Source organism: Phalacrocorax aristotelis, chromosome 13 (assembly GCF_949628215.1).
Source record: "Phalacrocorax aristotelis chromosome 13, bGulAri2.1, whole genome shotgun sequence".
Lineage (NCBI taxonomy): Eukaryota > Metazoa > Chordata > Aves > Suliformes > Phalacrocoracidae > Phalacrocorax > Phalacrocorax aristotelis.
Window position 1 is genome coordinate 10,405,118 of NC_134288.1, and position 22,524 is coordinate 10,427,641.

A 22,524-nucleotide genomic window follows, 5' to 3' on the forward strand; every position below is an offset into this window, starting at 1 on the left:
GGCACGTTCCCCTGTCCCTCTGCAAAGGCAAAACCACTGTAGCCAAAGGTAGTCACGGGCTTTCATCACTGAGCTTGAACACACCATGCTTAATTCAACCCTGTAATGGCGTCATACAATGGAAAGTACCTTTGAGACTGCCTTTTGATCATCAAACTCATAGTTTTGAGAACTTTTATCACTTAATTTTTTCTCCCCTTTTTGTTTTTCTGGGGTGCAATACTGGCATTACACGATCACCATGAGGAAAATCTTAAAAAGAAAAGCCCTACCAGCCCCAAGCACCAGCTCTCTGCAGAACAGCCCACAAAGAAACCGGTGTTAACATCATGCTAATATTGCCGTCTCGCTCCTCAGCCCATTGCTGCCAAGAACCAAAGACTAGGAGCACTGTTAACACATCTGTATCTCTAAAAACATGCAGCCGAATGCTCTTCTAACCTTATCTCTGACTACTTTGGTGGCTGAAAAATGGTTTGTCACAAATGTTTCTATTCCATAAACCATGCTGCATTTTATGTCTGAGAATAACAGGCATACAGAGCTATCACACTTACAGAATAAGATGTAAGTGGGAAAGTGCTCTGTGGGATACCAGAAATCACTTCAGGATTCAAACTTCACTACACAAAAAGCAAAATGACATACTTTGAGAAGCTCAAAAACAGCTAATCAAAGGTGAAATCTGTTGCTGGCTACTTTTGTCATGTGTAGAAGGCAAGGAGCTTGCTCAAAATGTTCACCTGCTCCTCTCCCAAAGAAAACAGCTGACCAGTGCAGCAAGAACTCCTGAATTCCACCATGAGGAGCCTCATCAGGTACTTTTTTCATACTTTTTTTATATATATATACACACACGCTTGTGTATATATATGTTAAATAAATATATATAATATATTAAAAATACATATATATAGAGATTTCATTTATATATAGAATAGTTCAGTTGGAAGGGACCTACAACCACCATTTAGTCCAAGTGCCTGACTACTTCAGGGCTGACCAATATATATTATACATATATATATACACACACAAAAAAAAGAATGTATTATTTATTTTTAAATATATTAACGCCACACTGGGACAGCCCAGGAGCTTGCCTTGGCCCGCACCCTGTTGCTGGCACTGATCACCAGGAGACACTTTGGGCAGCAGTGTAGAAGTAGAGAAGGATCCACCTTGTACTACGCTGTCCGTGACCAGTGATTTGTGGTTGACCTGAGCAAGGAATTTCGTGCAGGATATCAGCAACCAGAGCCTCTGGGCAGGTACTGCCACTGCCTAATCCTGTTTTAACTCATTTATTCTTTTCATGCTCACAACGGCCTGTAGGAAAGGTCTTGCTCGTTAAATGCACCTTGCGTGGAGAAGTCCGTCCTTTTATTTTAAGCCAGCCGCCTGGCGAGGGCAGCTCCCCGCTCCTGCCCCAGCATGGGACTGCCTGCTCTCACAACCAGATTCTCCATAACCCTGCACTCACTGCTCATCTGGAATACCCAGCTGAGCTAAAGGTATTTGGGAAGACCCAAATTGACCCATCTTACCCCCTCAGCCCTCACTACCACAGGACACTCGCTCAAGCTTTGTATTGCACTGGTCCCAACCGCGTTCAAAGCCTGCGAGCTCTTCTGATGTGCTCCGGCTTCAGGTTCTCCTTGCTCTGAGTTAGTCCCTGCGATGTATTCTTCAACTGCATCACACAAAGTCACTGTATTTTTTTTTTAAACTACAGGTAAGCTTTTTATAAAAGCAGTTGGACAGGGCTGGTCAAAGCCATCTAACAGGCTTAATAGGTGTTGCTCATTTTTAACTGTTAGGAGAATGATTTTCAGGCATCAAAAGCTGATTAAGATTACAGTAGGTGGTCAAGGGTGCAGAATAAGGGCTAAAAGAGCCATACAAAAAAGAAATTATGAAACAGGTACTAAAACAATGGACAACTGAAATATCTGTTAAAAAAACTAATCACCTCTCTCCCTCTTTTCCAACACCAACAAGTTTTAGACAGGATATTCGCAGCCAACCGTATTACTGGAGGCAGCTGAGCAGAAATTTAATCCTATTTCCCTTATCGCCAAATTAGTAAGTACTAAACACAGAAATGGCATTTGGCCCTCTGGAGCCGAAAAGACCGACCATATTCCAACTGACTAAATATCAATATTCCAAGAGAGAGAGGGTCAAACATTGTGCTGACAACATCCTAAATTTCTGGGGGGAAAAAACATTAAAGAAAAAAAAAAAGGAAAGGTCTGAGAAATACAATGATGGAGGCAACCAGGTGGCACAACAAGGTGTTCCCTCCTGCAAAACTAGTAACAGAGCTTGAAATCTGTTCACTTGCAGCAGGACTAAGCTCTCTGCTTGGATCTGCCTCCCGAACACCAGAACCCCAACAACCCAAGGAAATCACAAAGGGGCATCTCGGGGAGCAGGCAAGTCCCCCGAGCAGATGGCTGGGCACTCATCCGAATGGACACACACGCATGGAAGGAAGCGGTAGTAGATGGCGGGATTTTGAACACCATAGCAACTCGTCATGTAAGCCCCTTGATCATCCCGGTGCAGGGGGTTGGGGCTAACCGCCTGCCTGGTGCGGGCAGCACCGCTTGCCAAACCATGCCATGCACCAGTATCTGCTGCAAGAGGACGACTGGCTTCCAGCGGGCCGGGCAGCAGCCCTTCCCAGGAAAAGGCACATGCTTTTGCAACAGCAGCAGGGATGGAGCAAGCTGCATATGTGGTGCAATGCCTGCAATAATAGTCAACTTCACTATGGATTTTCAAAAATAAAACAAACAAGAAAAAGAATTAAAAATGCTACTGTGAGGAAACAAAAACTCAGTGTGCAAAGAGAACCACTCTTCCCAACTAAATTTATCCTGCCAGTTTTAAGCAGTTTGCAGTCACTTGCGATGCTGCAACAGATGAGGTAAGAAAGTTCAGTATATCTAGAATCACACTTCAAACTAGAACTAAGAAAACTTTGGTTAAGTTTTTTTCAAGCTGAAAACCTTGAGGTTATTACAGGGGTAGCGCTTCCTTCTGGACACAGCCGTTCACTGCAACAGGGCGAGAAACCTCAGTTTATGCTCTTGCCACTCCACGGAAGTATCACTTGAGGTATAGAGATAGTAGAAAGAAAATCGTGTTTTTACTTTAATATTCCAATTCAAAGAAAAACAGGGTTTCTATTAAATTTAAATTTTCTATAAAGACTATAAAATATGCTTTTTAATTTGAGCTAAACAAACTAAAATAGTCCCTTTTGTCTTTGGTTATCAGTTGAGGAACTGAGAGAAACATGGGGTTTGGTGTGTTAAACCTACTTCCTTTTCCTAGACGTTATTTTTATACCATGTCTTTTTATTTGATGCACATCAGCGCTCGTCTTTACAGATTTACCTGAGAGCTGACAATTAAGCCCCAAAATGTCATACACACAGGAAGTAAGATAATAAGACAAGCAAAGTGTACGGATCACAGAATCCCACAGAATCCCACAGAATCCCACAGAATCCCACAGAATCCCACAGAATCCCACAGAATCCCAGGTTGGAAGGGACCTCAAGGACCATCTAGTCCAACCTTCCTAGGAAGAGCACAGTCTAGACAAGATGGCCCAGCACCCTGTCCAGACGATTCTTGAAGGTGTCCAACATGGCCGAGTCAAACCCATTCCCTGGGGAGATTATTCCAATGGTGACTGTCCTCACTGTGAAAAATTTCCCTCTGGTGTCCAACTGGAATTTCCTCAAGAGCAACTTGTGTCCATCCCACCTTGTCCTCTCCATGGGACTCCTTGTAAAAAGGGAGTCTCCATCTTCTTTGCAGCTGCCCCTTAAGTACTGGTACATGGTGATGAGATCCCCTCTGAGCCTCCTTTTCTCAAGGCTAAACAAACCCAGCTCTCCCAGCCTATCCTTATATGGCAGGCTTCAAGGTCCTTTGATCATCTTGGTGGCCCTTCTCTGGACCCCTTCCAACCTGTCCACATCCTTTTTGTATAGCAGGGACCAGAACTATACACAGTGCTCCAGGATCCATCAATTAATCTTGCCACAAGCACTTCAGACAGCCTGCATGACTGCTTTTGTAAATGAAGATCACGGTGTCATTTGCATATAAGAAAACACCCCTTTTTGTAGCTTCATTTTAAAAGAAAGTTCAGATAAATAATGAAACTGGAATTTTTCTGAGGCCTTCCTTACAACAGTACCCCCAAAAACCCCAAATCCCTCTCCTTTTTTCTTTAGTGCATCTATGCCAAGATACCTCAGAGTAATTTATGGCTTTTTGGAAATGAAAACAAATCGGTATTGTCAGTGCTACACTTTTTTCAGGATTTGGCACTAGAAGTTTGTAATCTAGCTGGTATTATCTTAACTAACTTAATTCCTGACATAAAAGAAGTCATACAGAGATTCAGACAGACATATCCTCTCCTGTCCCTGTTCACAAATAGCTGATTTCATCTCCCTGTGTGTTACAGAGAACTTGAACCTCAAACTCAACAGAACCAAGTCACTCACTCAGAATGATTCCAGCAGCAAAAAACCGAGAACTAACAATTTGCAGATCACCTCAGAATGTACAATGTATTTTCCTGCCTTCCCCATGGCATGTAAAGATACGCTGATTCTCATTAGTATAGAAATTTATAGAGCAAGAAGAAGAACTGCAAATTTTGTTACACTTGAACCAAATTTGCGTTACTGCTATTAAACTGCCTTTGAAGGAGGTATGCAAGGGGATGCACGCGCTGGCAGAACGGGGATGAGGACATTAAAGTTCTTTGTGGCTTTTTGAGAATTACAAGCAGGAAAACATTAACTAGTCTAAGCACACCATCTCCAGTAAGATAGTCTTTACATTCAAAATTTAACAGATAATATAAATATGATATAGAGAGATGATACAAATATGAAAAAGTTATTTAAATGACCTCAACAAATAAATTCTTAGTCACTGAAACTGTCAACTCATGATTTATTTTTTTTTCCCCAATATCTCACTGTATTGGAACCTCACAGCCACCATACCCCCAGTACTGAAAAAAAATTCAAGTTTTCTCTACAAGATTAAAGGGGCAACAGAGCTTGCTGGCATGTATTACTGAAATAGTTACACAGAAACTATTTGCTCTTCCACAATATCACCCCTACACCAAGCTTTGAGAAACCGCTTTAGGATGGCAAATTAATTCTCCCCTGAAAAAATGCAAAACAGCTTAAACTTTTGTTTCTGAAGAAGTTGTGAAAAGCCAGACACTGGCACCAGCCAGCCTCCTCATCAGTTTTGAGCAGTCATCTTCAATGTGACGTAACGTTATTTTTGATAACTATGCACTGCCAGACCAGAGTAGCTTTGTCTCCAATTCTCCTTGCGGAGCAACTTATTTTAAAGCTCTCTGCATCGAGACATTCAATCTATTAGAAAAAAGAAAATCCTCTTTCCATCCTGAAGACAGCATTAGCGGTTCTACCTCCCATCCCTAATGCCCAGGCTCTCCCCACCAGTCAGACTTGCTTTGGAAGGAGAAGGCCGTGCTGGAGAGCAAGGCTGGGTTTGCAAGGCCAGCTCAGCCCGGGCAGCGCTGATGGCTCAGCTGTGCAGCTCAGGAACCTCTGGCTGAGCTAGGAGGGCAGGTGGAGGTTAGCTCTGGATGAACAGGCAGCAAGACACGGGCCCTTTGAAAGGTGGGGAAAAAAGATACTGCAGAAGCCTTCAGAGAAGTCCCAAAGGGGAAAGCAAAATACAGACCTAAACCAGATGAAAATCCTGTTATCTCTAACCTGAACAAATCAGCCGTTTCCACCCAATGCCTGCCCTCTTACCAAGGTGTGCCGCTTCATGTGCTCCCGGCGGGTGAACTTCTTCCCACAGATCTCGCAGGGATAGGGTCTTTCTCCCGTGTGGGATCGCATGTGTCTCTTCAGGATGCACTGATGCATGGCCGAAAAACTGCAGTACGGGCACTTGAATTTCTTCCTGATGACTGTGAACTCGTTGACTGTAAGAGCAAGCATAACACGCAGATTACTTTCAGAACATCTCAGTCTTCTCACCATTTCACTATTAAATTAGTTCACTGTGAAATCACCCTCTTACCTCTTAACCATCTAAATTTTTTTTAAATCCTGATACTGTGTTATTGCACTTATATTATTAAAGCTAAGAACTTCAAGTACCTTCATCAGAGAAGCTTTTGAAAAAGCCAATACACAAACATTTAGCAACAGTGTGTAACACACATTGCCTCATGCTTGCTAAATGCAAATAAAGAGGGCTGACAATCTGCTGTAATTCTTTATTATAATGAATTATCCTAAATATGAAGATCTAAAATTCTAACACTGTTATTTGTAGAAGTAGCAGCTAGCCGTGAACAGAAGAACACAAACCTAACACCCCAACAGTGCTGCATGCTTTAGTTTTCTTTACGGGGTAATGTAAGAACATCATCACACACTGCAGGAGAAAGTCTACCCAGAAGGAAGAGGACAGTTACGACAAACACACACTACATTATCCAACTCGACTAGTATTACCATTGCAGCATGGATACAGAAATATAAAGGGATGCACAATGTTGAATTACAGCACGACCCTTGCAAGCCTCCTTACGAGACAACTGCATATAGCCCTTGATGGACTTTTTTTCTGTCCCCCCAATTTGTATTTTGCTGAACTAGAAAAGGGATGAATTCTTTGAAGTCATTCTGACATTGTTGATTCTTTTCTTCTTGTCATCTCCTTAGAAGCACACTGAAAGCGGACACAGGGGACGCGTACAGTATCGACAGCCCAAGGGTCTAATTTGCCAGAAGAATTCACATGGCAGCTGCCTTGGTATTTCTCCTCCAAACAAAGTGAAAGCACAATATGCAAACTACAGCAGGTGAACACAGTATATTTGCTATTCCCTGAAGACACCTACCCACTGTAAGTCTGGAAGTGACTGTCCACATACATGTGATTTTAAATCTCCACCTTCTAATAATTCTACTCTTTTCCATTAGTATGATAATTTTCACCCACTATTCTCCTAATTACTGTAATTTCTCAAAGCAATATATTGTTTACATAACAACGAGGGTGGGGAGAAAGAATGCAAGTTCTACTTAATCACCTCAAGTACGCTATCGTGTATGTAAATGGCTTTTGGTAAATGAAAACAGTCTATGTAGGAGCGCTAAGGGAACAGGGGAAATACCAGACCTACTATACGGCTTCTAACATATTGAGTACTTTGCAATATTTTTAGGTGCTTATTGAAATGTTATTTGCTACGAATGCCTTACCAGCTGAATGCGCACTGCATGCGCTCAGTACACCACAGATAATGCCCTGGGAGTTACACTGTACCCTGAAAACAGCTACTTAAAAATTGGCTTTTTAAAGAAAGTCATTAGGCCCATGTACACAGTGTTGTTTGCTTTAATGTCTGATTTGTGGGCTTCTTTTTCCTTTTGTTTTTAAAATTTACTTTGTTTCGTATTTGCAATACAGATAAAACAATACGAAAAGTAACTACATTTGTCACTCATGTAAAAGTGCAAACTACATGATGCTACGAAGAGACATCTTTAAACAGAGTAACATGACCCTTCATAATCAGAGCAAACATTTCAACACAAGCTCATCTTAGGAAAGTACTCTAAGAAGTTTTTTATTGTTCTAATGCAGACTAAAAGTATGCTTCAAGATCTTAAAAGTTGCCATGACATGAATTTTGTCTTCACATTTGTTTTGACTATTTGGCATTAAACACATCCTCCACATGGGTAACTTTCTGGGAAAAACTACTCCCTCTGGCAGTTTGAATTGGATCTAGTAGTCTTATATTCTTTTCTCATGCTCCTAACTTGCTGCTCTGGGCTGCTCAGCAACTGTAGTGGTCCATCCTACAGGTGCTTTTTTTTGGTGGTTTGGCAGGTTTTCTCCCAGCACATTTGTAAAGCCATCAAGAGAATTTTCTAGCCCAAGGTAAAAAAAAAAAGCCTACTCACCCTCACCTGGGCCGTGGCTGCAATACTGATGACAGGGAAAGTGAATGCTAAGAATATTTTATTCACCCATCAGTAGAGATTACTCACTGTGATGAGGCAGAATTTTGAAGGGCTGGTTTCAAGTGACTCTGCACAGACAGATTTGCACTGCGCTGGGAACCTCCCAGAGGAGACAGTTCAACATGGCCTGACGCCCAGAGCCTTGTGCAAGCTCCTGGTGATAGCCTAACAACTCGTCTGGGCCGCACAACCCTTCTCCTGCCCCAAGCCTAACTCCTGAATTACAGTACATTTTTTCCTTTTTTAAAAACAGAATATGAAAACTCTCTTTTATTTAACAGAAGTATTGTTTGCTTTACTTTCTCCTTTGGATTTGACACCCCCTTGTCTGTACAATCAGAGGCAAGGAGCCCACTTTCTTCTACAGGAAAGTCTTAAGCAAGTATCAATTTTATGATGCAAAGCTATTTATGATAAATATGCATCCGGTTTGACCGTGTAATGGTTCAATTATTAGTGACAGGCTACACAAACACTTATGTTCCCCAGGATCACTATAAACCTATTACTATGGAGTCTAGACAAGGTAAGCAAGCTATAAGCTGATTAAGGGAAGTCAAGAGGGGACATGTAACCCTCCTTCCTCCAGTCCAAGGCCAAGTCCAGGCCTAATCAACACAAACATGCTGCACGTGCACACCACAACTAGCAGGACGAGCTGCTCAGCAAGTCAGGTTTAACCACCTCACTCTGGAAAAAGCTGACACAGAAAACCTCACAGCAACCAGATACCAAGATTACAAAGCAAAAGTGCTTCTTCAGAGAAGAGAATACCACAAAAATCCCTTATTTCCTGCATCGGCAGATTGTACCTGATCCCGTCATTTCCTAAATGATCAGACGCCTCCTCTCATTTACTGTCCGTACCTGTCCCTTCACTTCAAGGCTGAGCTGAAAAGGCAACTCCAGACCTTGGGTGCACAACTTGCACGCTGGCACACTCCTTTCACACACAAATAGCCATCTACACTTTTATGTCTCCAACACAAATATATTTCCAACAACATATTTGTAACACTTTCTGATTTCAAGATTCTTACGCTTACTTTTGCCTGTATTCATCTAAAATCACTTGAGATAACATTTTCAGCTTCTAGTATGCCTATATTTAAAAATAGTCACAGAACAGTTTTGGCAGCTCTAGTTTTATTGAAAACTATTTTTTTACTGAATAGCCATATATTTAGTCCTTGTATCTACAAAAGTAAACATCTGAAAAATAACAACATTGTTAGAAAAATAACTGTATTGCAGAGTTAACGTTTTCACAGTACTGTTAAATATATGCACCCACAAGTCAACATACCAGCTTGGGTATGAGCATAATCTGTTCTCTAAATGACAATATTTTATAAAGCTTATGTATAGCAGCATTAAGGTCCTAAGAAATAACCTTTAACAAGATCATCAAGACCATTAACAGTAGTGCCACAGATAACTAGCTGCTGGACACAACCATAGGAAGAATAGCACCAAGAAATGGAGAATGTAATACAAACAGTGCCATAGTAAAAAAACCAAACAAACAAACAAACAAAAAACTATGTACTTAACTTCACTAAAACATTTACAGAAGGTGTGCATTGTTAAAACCAACACAACAACACTCGGAAAAAAGCCTTTTGTACTGTCATCTTGAGTAACTTTACTAATTTCACTGAGGCTGTTAAATAAGCTCCTGCACCCCTGATGTGAGCAAAGAAAAAGCAGTAGTGATAAATGCTGCCTGATAGAGATACTTTGTATTAACTCTGTAAACTGATGTGTAGTTAATAATCACTGAAATACTACACTCATTTGGTTATTATGAAGAATTCACAAACTTTAAGTGGACAAGAATTCTCTTAATTATCATTATATTTAAGGTCATAAATAGCAAGGTGCAATTTAACTGTCAAACTTACACTTCTCATCATATTCCTGTGCCATTTTCTAACACAAAATCCTACTTCTAGAAAGTTTTCTACACAAATTCTGTAAGCCTCTGCTATGTTATACCTTATGGTTCCAACATTTTAAAAAACCTACTCCTGATCCTGTAGGGAAAAACTGGAAATTCTCAGTGCTGAATTCAGGAAGCACTCTGATGGACAGGCTGAGTAAAACACTACTTAAACCTCTATTAGGGAGACTGAGTTGACCTGACCATAGAAAAATAGTTCCATGTTGAGTTAAATTCTCAAATATGAGAAAAATGAACAAATGCGAAACATCATTAATTATCATCATTCATCACGTGGACGAAACCTCTCAAAATTTGCTGAAATTACTTTTGCTGGCACCTTACTTTTCCAACTCAGACAAACCCTACCACACTGCTCCCAGATTTCCAGAGAAGACTCATTTTGGTCAGAAATTTCTCTTCTGGCTCAGCCTTCTGTTCTCACTTGCTTGTTATTTAAGAGCAAAATAAATTGCGAGGCAATTAAACTGACATCTGTAACAAGGGAAGCTGACAGACTATAAACTACACACATTTACAGCCAGCCATGATCCACAATGCCAAAGATGTCAATGGGAACAAGAGCGAAAAAAGTGAACCTGACTTTGCAAATAAATTTACTTGCAAAGTAACTTTAAAAAAATTACTAAAGGATGGTGTACTACACTGGTTATATAGGAACATATTCTCAACTCTGACCGCACCCCACTCAAAGAGCAGGAACTAAGCCAAGCAGGGCAACTCTGGGTTCCCAGCCCTAATGCGGCACGGAGCTGTCTCCCTGAACCTCCGACTCACAGCAGGAATGGGCAGAGCAGCGCTGCGCCAGAATATACCTGTTCCCTCTCTGCGAGAGCAAGGGCAACAGGAACCGATGATCTCCTGAATCTAGCTTCCCACAGGAAACAGCTTTGCAAGAAACCCTCCACTGGAGGCCTCCAAGCTGCTCAAGTCCACTTTGTGCATGATCAAGTATTTCTCATTTTTGTCTCCCTGAGGTGCAACAATGTTGTGAGAAAGAACTTTTCCAAAGAACTCTAAAGATCATTTGTAGAAGTTGCTTTCATGTCCTCAGCTGTTTCTCTTGCACATTAAGGAAAGCAACCCTACAATGCTCAAGCTCAAGCTGCTGACAAGCTGTGTTGTACACAGCGCAGCTGGAAAGCACTACACTTAATTATGCTACTTTCATTTCACAGTCGCTATAATGTGGTTTTGCATGTAAATATATAGCAAGAGACAAAGAAATATTTAATCTTAAAAAAAAAAGATTCCCATATAATAAAATGGGAATTCCAGTACGACTTCTACCCTCCAGTAACAACCATTACAGATTTTGTATGCGCACCCTAAGATGCAATTAGACCTTCTATGTAAAGCCTCCTCTCCTCAGTTTCAACAACATACATTCAGTCTGGCTAACTTAATTCCATTATATAAAGCAAATGAGTCAAAAATTTACAGAATTTCTGAAAACTGCAGCCATACTCCAGCATATTTTTTAAAAAGTCCTACATTACTCAAATATAGTATCAATAGACAAGCTTTGCAACAACTTTCAAGCCCAAATAATATACCCTGTTGCACATATGAACAAGCAGCATGTTTTTCTCCTTTAAATGACACAGAAAAATCAGACTTACATAAAACAGCTCACATGACTGAGCAATCCAGTGCTTTCACAGCTCCTACAAGGTGAAAAACTTTGAAATACCCGAACTGTCTAATGGACGGAGCACTACACCAGAACTCAGAAGACTGAATTCCATTATTAAGTCTATTGCTAATATGCTCAAACTGAAGCATGTTATTTTCCCAGGGAATATGAGGAAATCATCACCATTTCTTTTATAAAGCACTTTGAGATCTACTGATAAAAAAAGAAGTTTAAAGGTAGTATAAGCACACAGTATGATCACACCAAGATAGCCAAAATGCCCATTATACAGACTGACAAAAGTCACCTTTGCAGAGAAATTGCACCATGGCTCCGTTACAGAGTATCTAGAACCAGCACATTATCAACCTGATCAGCTTTGGAGAGTTACTCTCTTGTGTTACACCTGTGGTACATTTATTTGCAGCATGAGAACAATGGAACAATTTGCTTTTCTTAGTTTAGAAGAAGCGCCTCATACATGCAACAGTAGCTACGCATCCACATGATCCTCGTTTTGTCCTACACTGTCCAAAAGCTCGAACTCGCCCAGCTGGGCGGAGCCCAGGTAACACACTTTCACATGGTTAGTGAGATTCTTCTGTGTACCGAAGCCCTTGCCACAGAAGAGACACACAAAGGTACGCTCGTTTGAGTGCACAGACATAAGGTGCCGGTTTAAGTCTGTCTTGTCTCGAAACAGCTTGGCACAGTTAGGACACTGCATCTTCTTACAGTTGAAGTGGATGGTCTTTTCATGCCGATCCATGTTTGATTTCAGAGTGAAGCTCGCGGGGCATTTGGAGCACTGGAAGCGGGCGAGCTGGACAGGAGGCACGCTGTCAGCGAAGCCAGGCTGGGAGCAGTCGACCAAGTCAAATGGAAGAAGCATGGAGAAAACATGCTCGTGGAAGTGCTCCTTCAGCTCTTCAGCACACTGGAAAACCCTCCTGCAGAAACCACAGGTCAGCCTCTTGGCTAGGGCTGAATCCAGGAACAGGCCACCAGTGGTTATGTCCATGTCTTCAGATCTCGAGAAACTCGTATCTAAAACAGAAACACAGATACACACGTACAAATCAGTGTCTTCTGGTGTCAAACAATGACAGTTCAGAAAAATATTTTTCTCTCTACCTACCTGAATCAGAGTTATCAAACTGCCAAAGTGCTAAAAATCCATCATAAGTGGCCTGCAAATGAAAAGATTCCTTAAGTTAAGGCAAGCACTTACAAGAACACATCTTTGTAGTTAGTGCTTAGACTCCCATCTTACCATTGCCGTCACCCGTCCTTTAAGGGAAGCTCACCATTTGACTCCGTGACCTTATTTGCCTTTACAAAGCTTTCACTGTCAAAGCAGCTAAGTTAACTGGGCCACAATTTGCAAGATTTGATGTTTAAAGACAGTAATCAACGTGTCTATTTAGGTGCTGGGTAACTACTCAGTTTTGAGTCTTGCAAAGCATCTGTAGCTCCCACTCAGGCCAATGGGAAAGAAACACTGGATAGAAAACGCCTAGCAGATACAACAGACTGGAAAAATCTCCCTTAGCCCTACATAGCTACTTTTGCTTTCCACATAGAAAAGCCCGTAGAAAACAAACACCTTCTGGGTAGCTCCCTTTATGCAATGCTCTCTGGCATCGCCGATCCACATTATAAATAAAAGCTGGTTTGTTTTTTTCCCCCCCCACCATAAAGCATTTGCAATATGCCAGTGTGCGGCAGATGGCAACCCTCTATGAGGCAGAGGCATGACGCAGCCTGGCCAGGTCTGCTGGAGACTGGGCAAGCGGCTACCAGCCGTTCTTACCAGCTCACTTTCCTCTAAGGTGACTGCAAAGGAAGATCTGTGTTTCCACCCATTTTTTTTAAATGGAACTAGTCTCATTCAAAAATATTAAGAATACGAAATGCCACAGAAAGCTATGGATTTTACCTCAAACTCCTGACTCCTGTCGCCAGCCTGCTTCTATAACCCAATTTAGACAGTTACAAGAAACCCAAATGCAAAACACCAGAAGTGGGCAATGGATAGCCAGGGTCTCAGCTATCTTTATGCATTATTATATTCTTGTCTGCAATGCTTTGCAAACAAAGGGATTTACAATATAAAGGGCATGTATACCTTAAAAAAAATAGGGTTTTTTTTGAACACAAGTTCTGTTGAAGTAAGGCAGAAAGGATAAAATTAGGACAGTACTAGTCCTGACCTCAACTGGCTTCTACTTTTAAAATAACCTATATTTAAAAAAAAAAAAAAAAAAAAAGAGCTACCAGATCAAAGTATAAGGTATTATGGTCTTTCAAAGTGCTCCTAACTGGGGAGAATTTGATTAAACAGATACCTTTGCATTTAAATGTCTCTGCATTTTCCCCCACAATCTTACCTGGGCTGAGGAAGGCACCTCTCCTTTTATCATGGTTTCTGGTGACATTTCACCAGAGGAGCAGATCTCAGGGGGGCTCTGAGTGGCAAGGTGTGATGAAGGCAGCAGGGGAGATGGTGCTTCCACTTTGCCATCACATTCGCCCCTTGAACGATTCAAGTTGGTGCCAGGCCCTGGGGAACACAGGAAACGAATCTCACCCACGTGAACTAGCACCAGCTGGTGGTTTTAAAAAAGGCCTTGCAAAGGCAGCGCACCAGCACTCACAGCTTATCTTCTGTCAGTGGGAGGGAATGCAGCAGGACAGTGATGCCAGGCTTTTGTTTGTTTGTTTTAAAACCAGCCTCCCCACCCAAAATGCCTCGGCTGTGCGTGATGTATGTAGTGGAGATATATCGCATGGCATGGTCACTAAAGAGTCCGTCGGGAGAGAGAAGCACAGTGCAGCGCAAATATCCAGAGCAATCGCATTTCTGAAAGACACCTCTTGGAGAAGCACCATTTCAAACACATACATTTCCATCTTTAAGGAACATACACACAAACTTTATTCTGCTGCTAACTTTCTTGCAAATGTATGTCAAAGCTTCAGATCTCAAGATTTGACCATGGTGTTTATTTAATACAGTGCTGTCAGTCCTTGATCTCAAAGTGCTTTACAAAAGATGGGAAAAAAAATATTCCTTTCATTCTATAGCTAGCGAGCATGGAAGTTCAGGTATTTGTACGAAACCATTCAATTATACCTGACAGCCGTTATGTTTTCAAAATCTACTGTAGTTAAAAACATTTTTTGTCCAGCTGAAGCAGAAGCATACCCTCTTGCCTACGCTGTGGCAACAGCCAAATGGTAAACAATATTCCAGGAACTGCACTGATAATAAACAGCAAATCTACGTACAAATAAAGACTCTAATCAAGATTGGCGTACATGACGAGCCGTTAAACAAACTTTAACAAACACCTTGACTGAGTATCAGAACAACATATTGAGCAGGTCATTATTTTTGAAAAGCAAGCAGGCAAAGTCAGAAGCAAATATGGCATAAAAGTAAACAAATTCTTATTTAAAGCACTCTATGCCCTAAAGGCCTTTTTATTTCTAACACAAAAGAGTCTGATTGAAACTTTTACACATGTAAAAACCACTCTTTAATGCAGCTACAAATAACACATCAAAGTTTATACTACGTCCGAATACAATACCCTGTGATCTGGGTCACAACAAAGTGTTTGAGTGAAACCGCACAAAGGTTTCTAAATGCGAACAATCCCAAACCTAACTTTTTATCAGCTATCAAAGGAAGCTCTGCTCTTGTGCCACAAGCTGGATGTTTGATATACCTTCCTCTGCTTTGATCACAGATTGAAATCTTTCACAACTTAGTTAACTCTATTCAAGTGTCATAACAATACTTCAAGTTTTCATTCTGGTGGTGCTTGTCTACTGCTGTTATAATTTATAGGCAGGACAACAAAATGCTAAAATCCTCAAGACAGGAAAAAATGGGGGAAAAAGTGAATTAATCAGTATTTCCTCTTAGAAACTGTTACCAGGAATCCAGCTCTCCAAGTCTATAGCAGCTCCTTTTTCTTCCCCTGAACATCCCAAACTGATTCAAGCTGCTCTGTTTACATTGAAGCTACACACTGTCACCATGGACAACTTGGAGGCATCTCTGGGTTGCACTTCCTTAACAAATGGTATTTTAGCATACAGTGAAGATAAGCCAGTGGGGCTGGCTTGATTAATTCGTTATTAGCACCTTTACAGACTTACTTAGGTTCCTAAGAAACCATGCACTTCTTAAAGCAGAAGTTAAGGCTAATGATCAAGCAATTAAACAGAATAAGGAGAAACAATACACTCAAATCGTCCAACAGGAGCCACAAAGATGTGCAACAACAAAGTACAAAGATGATTTTTAAAACAATATCTAGTATTTATTTGGTTTCAACAACTGCAAGTAACACAAGAAGAGAAACCCATGTAAGTGACCCATACTTTGTACACAAGAACTCAAACAGCACCTGAGTTTACATCTTGTCCCATTCTGACTGGTACTGTGAGAAACCTTTTTCCCTCTTAAGTTTGTATTGAAATGAATATTAGTGAAAAATATTTTAATTTCTGAATCAGAAATCAAAAGTGCTTTCATTTGGTCAGCTTTGCATACGGAAGATGATGCACTCGTTTAGCAGTATTTATATGAATACAGTATTCTGTGACAGCTGGACAGTAAGCTATTGCAGGAAACAGAGAGGCAAAGGTTATTGTATCTCATTTAAAACTGCATCCATTCTCCCCTAAATCTTGGTTTACCATGTACAAAAATTCTGCACCAAACTGAATACCTTTAAGTCCCTCTTGAGAAAGTTGACCGCTGTGTAAAACGTATTCCTTTAACATCCAGTGCAAGTATAAATTATTGGTTCCAATGAACCACTAACTAAAAATAACATATTAGCTGGTTTGCCCAAAAGAAAAGGGCTCTGTGTACCATGTAATCACTTGGACAGCAAGCTTCACAGGAATTGCTTCTATAAACAGTTTCAGTTGCAACAGGGTAAACAGGAAAAGCCAAACTTAGACATATAAAAAAGCATGCAATGTACTATTCTGAAAAAGTGGAAGAGTCGCCCTTTAAGGTAGTCAATCACCCCAAAATCTAAAAGTTTTGTGACCTTTTTTTTTTTAAATGAGAACACAAGGACGTAAACTAGCCAACTCATCTTCTAATGAGTATTAAAATTCTCATTCGCTTGATTATACTTGGCAAAACCAACTAAAAATATTCAACTAAAGCCTTTGAGACTTTTGTAGATGTGGTGTAACCGTACAGAACAATGCTACCAAAGTTCAGCATCGTAAATGAAATAAGACACATGTTATTCAACCAAGGAGCTCAGGAGAACAGCACTGCTGAAGTTGGAATAGCCCGCTTTTACAGTCAAACCATGAAAACACATGAAGACGAGGGAAACCAAGCCTCTTATATTGTCTTATCTGAAAGACATCCCCAACAACAAACTGTGCAGGTTCAATACCTAATGGTACCCGAGACGACCTCAGTGTTACCCATAAATATCTGACATGTACTTCTTTCTGCAGAACCTGCATGTTCTTTAGGTTTCTGACAAGCATATGAACACCAACCTTGATTGTACACCATGAATGTTGTAAATTCTCAGAGCCCTTCAGCTGCAGGTTATGTGGCAACTGTGTTACTCAAATAGCAATATATTTAAATTTTCCCTTCTGATTTTAAATCAGTTTGGTTAACTCTAGAAAAGCTGCACTTACGTTTGGCTACATCATACTGATAGAACAACCCCACACACGTCCCGGGCTGCCTTTTCCATCAGCAGAATGTTAAGTAATTTCACACCTCACACGATCTTTACAATACACAATGAATTAGGAAAAAAGAACACAGGGTAAAAAAAAAAACTTGGGGTATCCTCTATTAACTTCTACAACAGTATGAACTATGTGGAAGGAAAATTAAAACTTGTAATGTATGCAGTAGCTCGGAGAGTAATATCCCCTTTAGAAATGGCTTATCAGAATTTTAAACGTGTATAATATGCTCTTCGGATCTGCCCACTTCCATTAAGTCTTTTCCTCCAGAACAGAAAAATAATAAACATGAACACTGCTCCTTGAGTCAGTTCCTTACCATATTACTTCATAACTAGATTGCCTTCGTATTCTCTTATGGCAGTTAAGATTAAAAACACACTTCACTTTTTTTTAAACTCGAGAGATTATTCACTTAAAAATCTTGAAAACAGTGCGTTTCCTTTTCAGATCAGACAGATGAAAACTGCCACACACTGTGCTGGTTTTGGTTTTTAAAAAATAGAATATTTTTCACTGTGCTCCTGCCTACTCCCCCACAATGCCCCCCCCCTTTTTTTTTTTTTAATATAACCCAGGACTTAAAATGACTCAACATCCTCAAATTGTGTTTGAAGAGAAATGTGAAAAACATGTACAAAGCGAGCACCAATCTAGACTGTGCTTTTAGATCTCTAGAATCTTCTTACCACTTGCTTTAATGTAATTTTATACACTGAAAATTCTCATTAAACTTGATATTCTATTGTATTCAGTAATGACCATTTAAAAGCAAGCGAGTCATGTATCAGAACATCTTCTTCAAAGTGATTAAAATAAATTGATACCTGTGAATCTGAATAAGATGAAAGAAAAATATGTGCCTTAATTCCCTGCCTCTGTAAAAATCCTCTTACCAGGTCACGGCCACATCCACCTACCAGTGCGAGAGCTACAAACCAAGCAAGCAGTTCTCGTTTTGTCTTAGGCAATTCACTTTGCTTCCACAAAGATGATATATTTGAAGCTTAGCTAAATAAAATTCAAGTAATAGCAAGAGAACTGGAAAACAGGAGCCTCAAATACAGGCCGAAACGACCTCCAGAGCCCCTCAATGAGCGATCATTTACCCTCTTTTCTAGATCTATCAAGCTTTATTTTAAACCAGTTGGTCTTCTGCTTATACCATGCCTGTTCTCAAACTCTGCTTCTCAGCTGGTCAGGCAATCTGTAATTTCTAGGCAAAATTTATGACTGCCTTATACTCATTTGTCTTTACACCAAGTGGTCCTTCAGCTTTTAAGTAAAAGCTTGAAATCCTCCAAACAAGGGGAGGATGATGGATAGAGGGAAGCCCCTTCATTACTCCAGTTTATCATGACAGAAGATGAAACCACTGATTTCACCTGTCACAAGTCACAGGTCTGAACACATGGTGCATAAATCACCCTTGCAGCCATGCATCCATTTATGCTCCCACCCATCCCGGTGCCAGCTGAGGGCACTCTTCTTGCTGCACGCAAGCTTGGCAATTAAACTGCTGCACAGGATCTTTGCTATTTCATTGCAACGAAGGGATTTTCAACCCAGGAGCCTAGTTTGAACCATCTGAATCTGATTTAATTGGAGATTGTTCAGTAAGCAAACTACTGTGGAAGAAACAAGAATGCTGCATGAGCAATTCTCCCCCAAACATTAAAACTGCAGAATAAGGTACAAAAAAAAGTTTTTCCCCTCTAAATTTGGAAAGATTTTTTAAAAAACATAATTCTACTGTTCAGACATAAGAAGCAAAAAGAGATACTAAGACTGATATTATATTGTGCATTTTTTGACCCTTTATCGTACAACCCAAGTGACCATTAAAAGGTATCAGGGTTTTTTGCCATCAAGGAAACTAAAAGTAAGTATCTTTCTTGAACTTTTCATTCTATTTAATTGGTCAATTTTCTCAGCATAGATTAAAATAAACCTTTTCTCCTGGAAACTAACACTTAGTCAGAAAGCCACCGCTTGCTCTATTTTGTGTCACAAATGATACCCCATCCTCTGAGAGTATTATTAAAGTACAGCATTAATACTTTTTCTTTCTTTGTGCATTGGAGAATCAAACTATTTTACGATTGCAATGAAGAATACAAAAGTATGCTGAAAAATGAGCTGTCCACACATAATGGCACATATCAGCCATCTTCAACAGATCACCAGAAGAAAAACATTCATTTCCATGAGCGAGTATAATGAAACAATCAATAGCTGCTCATTACTTAGAGAGCTCTAAAAGTAAACAGCAGTAAGTGAAGATCACACAACCTACAAAAATCACAACTGTTTCTACACACAGGAGCAACAGTCAAGCCTCCTTTCAACACGAGGCAATTTTGGATTCAAAACCTTTGCAGCTACTTTTACCATAAGGACTCACGTACTTTTTATTTCGTTTGTAAGTACCATTTTGCAAACAAGTAAAACAGAAATTTGAGGACAAGTGCTACAAACATACGCACTGAATACTTTCCTCCATGACTTCAGCAGTTAACGTTAAAGTTGGATCAATACCAGACACAGGTTTCCAAGTTTTATGGAAAGTGGGATTAAGCAGGATTTCAAACTGGATATAAACACATCAGTAGTAATAAAGGAGACAGTGACCTGCAGTTTCTTCTCACTAAAGTAAACAAAAAATATAAAAACACAAACTTACGAGAGAGAGAATGCGTGCCTTTGGGTAAGTACTCAAACAGCAGAGAACTATCCTCTCCCAGCATGTCGGCTTTCAGAGACAGCAAACTGTTCTTACTCATGAGAGCCGCACGCAGGTTGGCAACGGTGGCAGCCTGGAGTGCATCCTCCTTCTCTGGAGTCAGGGGCTGAGAGATGTAGCTGGCTTCCCCACCGATTAGGGCTTCGTCAACATTCGCGTAGGGGTCTGATCGCTCCACCCTGCTGTCAGAGCTGCTGGGCTCTGTTACTGTCACGTCAGCACCTGTGAGGCGAAAGATGCCATCAGAGACACAAACAAACTCCTGGGATGAGGCATACCAACCACGCACACCCGTCCAAGTAAAAGAACCAGGAACTTATCACCACCTCTTTTGGCCTTATTGTCACTTTTCATGTGAGAGTATTGTTTCTTGACCCTACTTTTCCAAAAGTCTGAAGATGAACTTGGCCGTTCAGAGGCTCGAGAGAAAGCACAACCACCCCACAGCTGGGGGTTTCTGTTCTTCTAGCCTGTGCCCACCTGCACCCTTCACTTCAGCCCCATCAACAGGTCTTTACTTCAGCACCATGCACTAAGAGGGCAGGGTAGGGACAGCGACACATACAACCTCCTCCACAACCAGTAACGGGATAGAACTTTATTTATTTTAAACTAAGATCTCAGGATAGTCTGCTAGTACTGAAATTATGTTCAAATGTTTAAGTTCTGTTTTCTAATTCTACTCCAGTCGTCCAAATTTTCATTGTTTTGTTTCTTCCCCATGATGAAGGTTTTGAAAAAATCCAGTAATAAACAGACTATAATAGTGGGCTGTATAAATCCCTTGGGGTCACTTATCTGAAAAATACACAGTGATCAGTGGTTCCCAGCATATATCACAGGGTTGGTTTTCACAGAATCACAGAATGGCAGGGGTTAGAAGGGACCTCTGGAGATCATCCCATCCCACCCCTGCTTGAGCAGGCACCCCCAGAGCAGGGGCACAGGGCCGCATCCAGGCAGTGTATGAATGTCTCCAGGGAAGGGACTCCACAGCCTCCCTGGGCAGCCTGTGCCCCTGCTCTGGCACCTGCACAGGGAAGGGTTTTTTTCTCATATTTAAGTGGAACTTCCCGTGTTCCAACTTGTGCCCGTTGTCCCTTGTCCTGTTGTTGGGCACCACTGAAAAGAGTCCAGCCCCATCCTCCTAACAGCCACCCTTCAGAGACTTTAAAGTATTGAAATCCCCTCTCAAGTCTTCTCTTCTCCAGGCTAAACAAACCCAAGCCTCTCAGCCTTTCCTCATAAGGGAGATGCTCCAGTCCCCCGATCATCTTGGTAGCTCTCCACTGGACTTCCGCAAGCAGTTCCACGTCCTTCTTAAACTGGGGGGCCCAAACTGGACACCACACTCCAGATGTGGTCTCACCAGGGCAGAGTAGAGGAGGAGGATAAACCTCCCTCGCCCTGCTGGCCACACTCCTTTTAATGCAGCCCAGGATACTCTTGGCCTTCTTGGTTTTATACAGAAGTGATACAGTTAAAACATGAAGACACAGATTAGCCACTTTACAACAGGTAGCTACAGAGAAGCTGTATAAAAATGGAACAGACTATTAAGAAAAACTTGAATTAGTGAACCCAAAGGAAAATTAAAAAGCTGTGATAAGGTTAATTCCTCCCTGCAAAAACACAATTTATTTTTTTATTTTTGGGGAGGTCTAGTTAAAGATTCTCTCTTGTTTGAACTTTAACTCTCTAATAGTCTTAAATAATTTATGTATTTTAATATAAAGGAAAGTGACTCCTATACTCTTCTCAATTCTTCACACAAAACAAAAAAAATATCTACAAGAAGGGCTGTTATCTCATTTATAAAGTGTGTAAAACAAATTTCAGTTACATGCTCCAGTATCCACAGCAGCAGAACACAGCTGACATGCTCAGAACCCGGTCAAGTACCTGGCAAACAGGACTAAAGCTTCCCAACAAATGGATACCTTTGTACCATTTGTACTATCAGGATGCAGAGGGAAAAAAAAAATCCAAACCCAAAGAGAAGGCATTGATAGTGAGTGATCAGATGGAAAAAGAAGCTGTTTCACAGATCCTGAACATTTTATCGCTTCCTAATTCAAAATACATTTAAATCTACTTAATGCAAGAGACAACTATTCCAGTTCAAAATACTGGTATGACATGCACAAAATTACCACTCAGCTGCTTTCTTCTTGCACTCCTCAGGGCAAGGAATTCAGGTGTTGTCCACATATACCACAGCACTAAACTTATTCCTGTACAGAAGGTTTCGCAGCAGCAAAGCTTCCAAGAAGGGAAGAGAGGAAGAGTGTGGCAGACTAGCACTCGGTTGTAGCGTTCAACAACTTCAAACCAGGGCAAAACATCAATCTGCATA

The 22,524-nt window shown here is 40.8% G+C and overlaps 1 protein-coding gene across 9 annotated transcripts in view; it reads right to left on the reverse strand.

Annotated features, from left to right (window-relative positions):
- Positions 1–22,524, reverse strand: part of ZBTB46 (zinc finger and BTB domain containing 46) — a 60,732-nt gene that overhangs the window by 5,326 nt on the left and 32,882 nt on the right. For 8 of the 9 annotated variants that reach the window (XM_075109258.1, XM_075109262.1, XM_075109260.1 and 5 more), the window contains 5 exons: positions 20,109–20,390; positions 14,065–14,237; positions 12,813–12,864; positions 12,410–12,721; positions 5,841–6,016 (listed from right to left, as the gene is read on the reverse strand). In XM_075109258.1, the coding sequence (XP_074965359.1) occupies positions 5,841–6,016; positions 12,410–12,721; positions 12,813–12,864; positions 14,065–14,237; positions 20,109–20,390 (995 nt within the window). The remainder of the gene's footprint in view (positions 1–5,840; positions 6,017–12,409; positions 12,722–12,812; positions 12,865–14,064; positions 14,238–20,108; positions 20,391–22,524) is intronic. The other variant, XM_075109265.1, reaches the window with a different exon arrangement.